The 9717-nt window shown below is 33.3% G+C and overlaps 1 protein-coding gene across 1 annotated transcript; it reads left to right on the top strand.

Moving 5' to 3' along the window:
• Window positions 1-5604: 5604 nt before the first annotated feature.
• Window positions 5605-7927, top strand: LOC110642122 (uncharacterized). The gene is made up of 3 exons (XM_058143042.1): window positions 5605-6442; window positions 6558-6676; window positions 6737-7927. Exons 1-3 carry the CDS (start codon window positions 5605-5607, stop codon window positions 7925-7927), a joined length of 2148 nt encoding a protein of 715 aa, XP_057999025.1.
• Window positions 7928-9717: the final 1790 nt, after the last annotated feature.

Raw genomic sequence — 9717 nt, 5'->3', positions numbered from 1 at the left:
TTGAGTTTTTCCAGGTGGAAAATATTGTGCAAGAAATGCATCGGTGAGTTGCTCCCAATTTGTGATGGAGTTGTGAGGTAAAGAATCAAGCCAATCCAATGCTCTATCTTTCAAAGAGAATGGGAATAGCTTCAATCTTGCTGCATCATCAGATACTCCAGGTTGTTTTTGCATGTCACAAATCATAGCAAACTTCTTCAGATGTGTGTGTGGATTTTCAGAAGGATGTCCCCCAAATTGAGAATTTTGAATCATTTGAAGAACTCCAAAATCCATCTTGTAACTATTTACATCAATTCTTGGTCTTGCTATGCTCTCTCTCAAGTCATCAAAACGAGGAAAAGCATCATCCATCATACTTCCCCTAGGTACATTAGCATTAATAACTTCTTCACTTGGGCTGCATTTTCATTGTTTCAATCATTTCCAGCATTACCACCAATTCTAATTCTTTCATCAGCCATGACTTCTTCTAATTCAATTTCTCTCAAAGCTTCTTTTCTTTTTCTGGTTTCTTTCTTGTTGGCCTTATAAAATTTCTCAATTTCAAGATTAAACAATAAGGATGTGTCACTTGTGCTTCTAGCTCTTCTCATAAAAGATTAACAGTACCTGAAAAAGAACAAACAAACACAAAATGAAAAGATAATAAAAATAAAACTAAAAACAACTAAAATAATCAAGAATTCAATCTTAAACAAACAACTCCCCAGCAATGGCGCCAAAAACTTGATGTGGCCCAACTGTAAGTGCACGGGTCGTACAAGTAATATAGAAAAAATATCGTTCCCACGAGGAGCTGTGTTAATGATTGAATTTTTTATATAAAAAGTTGACTAAATTGAACTAATTTTGAAATTAAAGTAATAAATTAATGGGTATTAGAGTATGAAATCTATATGTGCAAAATTAATAATCTATTCAACTATGTAGTGATTAAACTAAAATTGCATCAATTTGAAATAAGCAAGTTGAAATATGGCAAAATTTAAAAAGGTAAGCAATTAAATTCGATTAGAAATTAACAATTATAAAAGGGCGATTCCGGAGTTCGAGATTTCATATTCGAGCTATTTTGGGATTTTTAAATTGGTTGTCCAATCTTGTGGAACTTACGGGTTTTAAGGAGATTAATTCTTAAATCCTTTGAATACCCTTTCGAGTGAGACAAAGAGTGCCTTAATCAATCTAATCCTACTTTTGTGGAGTTAGAGTTAATTAAGACCCATTAGGTTCTTTAATTAATCTGTGAATCCTCTTAATCCTTAGTCTATTTCTAGATCTAAGTTAATTAAGTCCAATTTCTTGATTATCTATCACAAGGCCTTCTCCTTTCGGTGCCTCAACCATGGATTAAGAACATCACTTAATGGGATCCTACACTAAGCATGTCATTAAGCACACAAGAAATGAATAAAACTCATTAAGACCACAAAATATGGATTACCCAATCAAAATCCACAAAATATCTCAAATATTACAACCCTTACTCCAGAATGTAAATAAAACTACTCACTACCCATAATGTTTACAAAATATCCTTAGTTTGTATAGAAATAAAGCTTTAATCTAAGCCAGGAAACAAGAAACTAAACACTAGAAATGTAGGAAAAATGTAAGAAAGGAAAGAAATCTCCAAATCTGGTTGGAAATGGTGTGGGAGAGGTTTGTGACTCTTCAGCTGCCCTTTTGCTCCTCTTCCTTTCCTTTTCTGCTCCCCCCTTCTAAAATGGGAAATGAGGCTATTTATAGAAATTTTCTGACATAGAGCCCTAAAATGGTGTGTTTTAGGAGGAGTTTTTTGAGGGAATCTTCTGCCAGCTCATTAATGAAACCTTTGTGGGACTGCATAAGTTATGCAGTCCCTTATGCAGTTTTCGGCTGGTTCTGGTTCACTTATGCGAAACTGCATGACTTGGCGCATAGGTTATGCATAATTTCGTGAGATTGCATAAGGGGGGCGTGAATCTGCATAAGCTATGCACTCCCCTTATGCACAATTCGGCAGGTGTTGGAACAGTAATTTTTCTCCTTATGCAGATATGCATAGCTTATGCGGCAAGTTATGCGCAATTTGGTCAATGCATATTTCAGCTTGAAAACTTGTTTTTGACATCTTTGGCTGTAGAGATCACTCCTCAATGGCAAAATTTCTTTATAGTCCTTCAAAAACACCATTTTTCCTACAAAACAAAGTAAAAATTACAAATTAATCCAAAATTGACAATTATGAAAAACTAACTAAATAACTAATGAAATTAGCTAAAAATGACTAATAATAAAATAAAATAGCTATGAAACTAGACCTAAATGTCTATGCAAAATGTATGCATCAGGCTTGTGGGAGTCCCTGAAAGTCTTAGCGTGTTTTCTCCAAAATCTCTGTTTACACGACCCGCCACACAGGGCATGTGGAGGCCCATGAAACTTTTGGCGTGTTATGTTTCAAAATCTCTATTTACATGACCTGCCACACAGGGCATGTGGAAGCCCATGAAACTTTCGGTGTGTTTTGTTTCGAAGTCTCTATTTACACGACCCAGTGTGAATTTACATGTCTCATGTTGATTTCTGCTGGGTAACTCTTATCTTCACATGACCTTCAACACAGGGCATGTAGAGGTCCTTGAAAGTCTCAGCTGGTCTTCTCCTTTAAGCAAATTTTCTTCACTTTTCACTATACTTTAAGCTTCTAAATCACTTTGAATTTCTTCTATATGGACCTTTTTGCTTTTAAACCTTGTTAAAACCTATCAAAAACATTAAAATTCCAAAAATCAAATATAATGAAACTAAAATTAACAAATTAACTAAAATAAGCATTAAAAGCATAAAATTACTAAAGTAGAAAGGCAAAATGGATGCAAAATTACCCTAAAATATCTATATAAAATGGGTTTATCAAGGTGGAACTCTCATTTGATTTCGAAAGAGAACAGTTGTTGGAAGATCTTTGGTTGTCGCAGTGATTGGAACTATTGCTAACTATAGCTTGAGATGGTGGGACCTTGAAGATGTCAGTATTAAGTGGAGGGGTAGCCTCTGAGCTGGATGCCAGAAAATGTCAGTTGATCATTAAAAGATCACATTTTAGAGTTTCGATGCTTTGAACAGAGATTGTGACATTAGCAGATGGGAACGAGGTAGAGGTAGTCATTTTAGAGACTTCTTCACATGTTAGACCAATCTCATATTTAAGGTGGCTGCATTAGTTACTAGAGGAGGCAGAGTCTTCAACATGCACAGAAGGAACCTTAGGACCACTATCATCTACTAAGACATGTGTTGTAGGATCCTCATTAATGCTACTAGGGACAACCGTATAGTCAACATTGCATGCTAGGTTGTCACCACTATTGGAGCTCTGGTTGTTGCTGGAGCCAACATGGCTTCCATCTCTATTACCAGGTTCGTTCCATAGTTACCAGATTCGTCACCTTCACCTGGGTACCGTGTTCCAGATCGCAAGTCCCAGATCGGGGGACGTTTGTGTCCCAAAACGCTGCGGGACGCGTTCTGAAACGTCAAATCTAGCGAATCCATTCACTCAACATTAAGCATCACTGTGAACAGAAAATCAAAGGGGAAAATTGAAGTAAGGGGAAGAAATACAAAGAATTTGAAGAATCGTAATCCAAATATTGATTTTTTTCTCTGTTTTTCTTCTCAGCAGTGGGTACAATGCTTCTGCCTCAAATCATAACCAATAAAATCACCATTGTGAAAAATCTGTATCTGCCATTGTTGGGACTTGGGAGCTTGCGGCAAACACAGAATCATCACCAACAGGATCATGAAGATCTCAACAAATCACCATTTAAAAAGGGGAAAAAAAGGCATGAAGGATAGGAGGAGATTCGATTCGACTTTGGACCAAGAATATACAAGAAGGAAACAATTTGAAGTCTGGAGTGGACTCTGGAATTGTTGGTAACTGAAAAGAAAAAAACGGGATGAAAAGCAGAGGATGGGATGAAAGGAAAAAATCAGCGTTGATGAAACACGTCTCTGAGCAAGAAGCTTTTGGAGTCTGGACTCTATGCCTCTATCTAGCAATTAATTTATTAAAAAAATAAAACATACTTTTGTTTAGTTTTAGTGGGTACAGTTGTCCAGTGCATTTTATTTCAATTTTTTTATTTATTCTTTTATTATTAAAAATAAAGTATTCAACTTTTAATAATTGATTTTTAAAAAAATATTAATATGATAATTATATTCATATATATATATATAATTACTTGTTTTACGCATAAAAATAAAATATTTAAATTAAAAATAATAAAAATAATTATATTAAAAATGATAAGACATACATGCAATGCATACATATCAAAAGGCCAATTAAATTTTTTTTTTTACCTACTTATTTAAAAATTAATGAGCCCAATTTGTATACTTTAATTAATAAGCCCTTTAATTTTAACAAGTACTGCTAGTATGTTATTGGATGAAAACATCAATACTTTTTTTAAAATAGGAGATTGGGACAGTGAGAGTCGTATATAATTTTATGAGATGGATGATATATATTTAGTTATTGGATTAAATCATATTAGATATTATTAATATCTTTTTAATTTTTACAATAATATAATAAAAATATTACAATTATAATTAAATAAGAGTGTAAGGTATTTTATTAAAAATTTCTCATATCCCAATCAAATTAAATTGTAAGATAATTAGATATTAAAACTTTACAAAACTTAGCTCATATATTAAAAAAAATAGATAAATTAATATTCAATATAATCAAATTCACTCCAAGTGGAGAATCACAAATTTTTAATTTATTATAATTTCATAGTACAATTTCTAGCAATAATAGTTCAAGCATCACTAAATAGAGATTATTTTATAATTTTACTCAAAAAATAACTGCACAGAAATATGAATTAGTATTAAGTAGCTTATAGACATACACATAATCATATAATACTATAATATTATATGTATACGATTCATGTAGTTAAATATAATCACAATAATAAAGATTATACTGTAAGTCATGAAGTATTATATTAAATACTGACTAAAATAGTTTAATAATTAATATAAATCATTTTAATTGCTTAATAATAAAGTAACTTATTATAATCCTAGTTATTCAATGAAATAACTTAAATTATAATAAAAGGACCATTTAAGTTAAAGGCTGTATTTTATAATTAAATAATGTTTATAATTTAAGATATTAATTTAATAATTATTCTCCATGTTTTTAGGTAATTAAATGTAAATAAAAGTAATTGAAAATTAAAATTATAACAAAGGAAAAAGACCCTTGCCCACAGAATGCGAATATAATACGGAAAAGTCATTGATTTGTATTAATATCTATATAATTGATATTATATTAAAGAAATAATAGGAAACAGAGTTTGAATATATATGAAATTTAATATTATTAAGGAAAACATATCAAACAAAATAGAACCATTCATCTGTACCAATTAAAGCAAATCGAGTAAGGATGTAGAAACAGAGTAGGATACGAAAACTAGGCCGCTGACTTTACAGTGCAGTTTTTTAATATAAAGCAAGCTGCACGCCATTCACTCTTTGAAGAGAATAAAATTTCATTCTCTTTTTCACATAAACATGGTGTTCGGAAAAAATAGATCAGATCAGGAAAAAAATTCCATTAAAATACATCAAGATTCAAGTGATGAGAATGAAGATGTAGAATCAATTGAGAAACCAAATCTCAAAATTGAAAACGAATCAATGCAGAAACAACAAGATTCAACAACAAAGCCACTATTGAGTGAAATCAATGTTATTGGAGCATCCAAAGGAAAGAATTCAGGAGGAACAAAGTGTTGGTCATGCAAGCATTGTAACAATCAATTCAACAACTCATATACAAGAATTCACTATCACTTTTTTGGAGCTCCACAAGGGAAGAAAGCAGGAATTCAATGTTGCCCAGCACTCATGAAAGATAGAGTTAAATATGACAAGGTGAGAAGAATGGTTGAAGAAGCAGAGAAATCAGTTGTGTTTTCATCTCTAAAAAATTCCACAATTTGGACAAAGATTGTTGCTAAAGCTAATCCTATAGCAAGTGCTTTTCGCATGATGGAAAGGGATGCGGGGAACTTAAAAGTGATGAGAGCGCTATGTGCTAATGGAATTCCTTTTAATGTTCTGCGAAATCCTCAATTTTGTGAGATGATTACAGCAATTAACAATGCCCCAAAAGGATATAAAGCACCCTCTTATGAAAAAGAAAGAACTATATTGTTAGATGAATGTAAAAGAGATGTAGAGAAAGACTTAGCTATGATCAAGGATACTTGGTATACTCAAGGGGTGTCTATTGTTTCTGATGGGTGGTCCAATGTTAAACATCAACCTTTGATTAATGTTATCTCAGCTAACAGTCGAGGAGATATGTTCATGTATGCTGATGACTTTTTAGGCATCAAAAAAGCAGGTTACAATGTTATATATATCTGGTTATATATATCTTCGGATGTCAATTATTTTTGTTGAAAATTGAGCATTAAATTATAGTAAAATTATTCTAAAACAATTTTTTTTTTTTTTAGGTCATGCTATAGCTGAATACTTACTCAAGGCTATTGAAGAAGTAGGGCCTTGTAATGTTCTTCAAGTAATTACTGATAATGCATCAAATTGCAAAGCTGCAGGAAAGGAGATAGAGAAGGTATATAAACACATTTTTTGGTCTCCTTGCGTTGTTCATACTCTCAACCTAATTTTCAAGGATTTTGCTCAAAAGTTTGATTGGTTAAATGATACTTATAAAAGAGGAAAATGCATTGTGAAATACTTTATCAATCACACACAAGCATTATCCATCTTTAGGACACAATCAAAGTTGGAATTGCTAAAAGTAGCAAAAACTAGATTTGCTTCACATTACATCTTGTTGAAAAGGTTGTTAGTTTGTAGAGAGGCTCTTGCAACCACTATTGTTCTTAAATCATGGAAGGAGTGGACAAAAAATGGGGATGAGAAAATGAAGACAATGGGTGCATTAGTTGCTGAAACAATTAGTGATGATGAATTTTGGGAGGAAGTAGAAAATATAGTAGCTATAACTAAGCCACTGTATTTGTTGATTAAGTTTAGTGATGGTGAAGGCCCAAAGCTAGGAGAGATTTATGAAAAAATGGACAGCATGCTTGGAGAATTAAAGGATATAATGACAAATAACAAATATAAAGATAGTTATGAACAAATGGAAGCTATTGTAGTAGAAAGATGGGCGAAGATGAATATTCCTATGCATTGTCTTGGTTTTGCTCTCACACCCAGATTTTATGATCATCACTACTTAGAAACACCAGCTCCTGGAGGAGTACCTAGAAAGGCTCCAAATCTTGATAAAGAAGTTGTTTTAGGTGTTATGGATGCTTTTGAAAGGATAGCAAAAAATGGGGCAGAACAAAAGCTTTTACGTGAGCAATTTGTAATTTTTCATATGAAGAAAGGGATATACAGCATGCCAGCAGCTCAAATTGATGCTGTAACAATGGATTCAATTGATTGGTGGTCAACATATGGGTCTGAAACTCCAGAACTAGCAGAGGTAGCAAAAAAGGTATTATCTCAACCAATTAGTAGCTCTTCAGCTGAAAGGAATTGGAGTACATACTCTTATATTCATAATGTTAAGAGAAACAGGTTAAACTGTACAAGGGCAGATAAATTAGTGTTTATTCACTCAAATATTCGCCTTCAATCTCGCTTCTTTGAGAGTTATGTGACAGGACCTCATAAAAGATGGGATATGGATCCAGAAAATTCATATTTGGAGGATTCAGCTGTAAAATTAGAGGATATGGGATGGAGATCGTTAGATGATGACAATGATATTGATGTCACAAAGGCCATTGAAGAAGATGAAGATAACTGCACCAAAAATAAAGGGAAGAAGCAAAGGAAAAACTGAAATTGATTTAAAGTAGCTTTTTTTTTCTACATTATTGATTTATGAACTTTTCTACATTTCAATCATGTTTTAGTGTCTTAATATATGTTGCATTTGAAATTATACTTTGTCTTATGGAATGCAATTATATTTGAAGTTTCATTTTTTTTTATTTGATATTTAATGATTTTTCTTTATATTATTTCAATATTAATATATCCTATTGAATTTCTAAAACTAACAAAATTAAATAAAAAATTGCACAAGATAAAAGATTGGTAATGATAAAAAATTTAAAAAGATCATTATTTTAGGCTCAATGAACCCAAAGTACTATTCCAACGTACAGCGTCCCGAAAGAGCGAACCGACTAAGCCTACCCCTAAGTACCCAAAAATTAACTAAGTGGCGTATCGCGTTCCCGTTCCCGTACCGCGAACCGCTGCGTATCGCGTTCCAGGTAACTATGGTTCGTTCTCTACATGATTAATACCATTGCTGTCATTATAGGAAGTATCATCTTCCTTACCATTAAAATTGTCATCACCACTATTGTGTTTATCTCCACCAAGAAGATCATCTCTGCTTACCCCATCATTGTTATCATTGTTATCTTCAGAGTTTGTCTCCGATAAGATATCTGGAGAGTGGGATTTTCACTTAAATATGGGAGAAGGAAAAAAATCATGACAATACTCCTCCACTGCATTGATTTGGAATCTCATATAGTTCGAATCAACCACTACAGTTTTGCTTACTAGAGTTGGAGAATCCGTTAGGATTAGAATTCTTATAGAGTCAAGCATTGATAAAGATAATGATTCCCCATCAGCCAAGATGAACTCTCCACAAAGGCTTCCTATCCATTTGAAAAAAATCAGACGTCCATAGATTAAGAGCAACACCATGTAGACGAAGCCAGCATAGTCTTTTTTTGAGGCGTTAAACATGTTTTCCATGGTGAAATCTCAAAAAACCATTCCTTGAGCCAAGTTTTGCCACAGTCTAAGAAACCCTCCATTAATTCCTTATTTTCGAAGGAAAGAAGGACCAAGTCCCCACCCAGAGGTTTGATGTCAAAGTCAATGATTCCTTTCGCTAATAAGTAATGCTTAATGTTTGGAAAAGATTTAATATCCAAAACTCTAGCAACAGCTGATTTTTCTAACAGAGCTTGGTTTTGTTTGGCAAAGTCTTCCGGAGCTATATATCTGCCTGAGACAGTACTGTGGGCTTGATGAACTGTTGTTAACTTCCACTTCTCTTGTTTCTTCATTCAAGTAATTAAGAGAAGATTAAAGTAATTCATTTATTTTGTGCAAGCCAATTTTTTAGTACAACACACACACAACTTAAGCACAAGTGAGTTCCTGTGCTTCAATCAATCTAGTTCATATTCTTCATAACTTGTTCTTTTCACTTAATTCCATCAAATCTTGCACATTCTTAATTATCCTATACTTGTCTGTCAAATTTCAGTTGTTAGCAGCTTGATGTAACATTAAGGCTAGGAGAATTAAACATGGAAATATTTCCTCCAACGTTGAGGAAATTGTGGAAGGGGTGGGAGCTGCGTGCTTTAGTTCTACTCAGCCTTGTCTTGCAGATAATATTAATTCTTTTTGGAAATCGGCGGAAACTTTGGAGAAGGATTTGGGTTCGAGTTCTCCTATGGTGGGCCTATTTGATGGCCGATTGGGTAGCAACCGTTGTCCTTGGGGCTTTCTTAAACAACATGGAAGAAGTCTATGAGAACAAGGGGGAGGGGGCTAAGGGCATTGATCTGGACGCAGACACTCAGCTCACAGGGC

Source organism: Hevea brasiliensis, chromosome 2 (assembly GCF_030052815.1).
Source record: "Hevea brasiliensis isolate MT/VB/25A 57/8 chromosome 2, ASM3005281v1, whole genome shotgun sequence".
NCBI classification, from domain to species: Eukaryota; Viridiplantae; Streptophyta; class Magnoliopsida; order Malpighiales; family Euphorbiaceae; genus Hevea; species Hevea brasiliensis.
This window is presented reverse-complemented; position numbering and strand designations above follow the sequence as displayed.

Excerpts from the sequence above, each read along its gene's own strand:
- LOC110642122 (XM_058143042.1), top strand. The coding sequence starts at position 5,605 with ATGGTGTTCGGAAAAAATAGATCAGATCAGGAAAAAAATTCCATTAAA. Across the intron at positions 6,443-6,557 it reads TTTAGGCATCAAAAAAGCAG|GTCATGCTATAGCTGAATAC; the intron begins GTTACAATGTTA and ends TTTTTTTTTTAG. Across the intron at positions 6,677-6,736 it reads CAGGAAAGGAGATAGAGAAG|GATTTTGCTCAAAAGTTTGA; the intron begins GTATATAAACAC and ends CTAATTTTCAAG.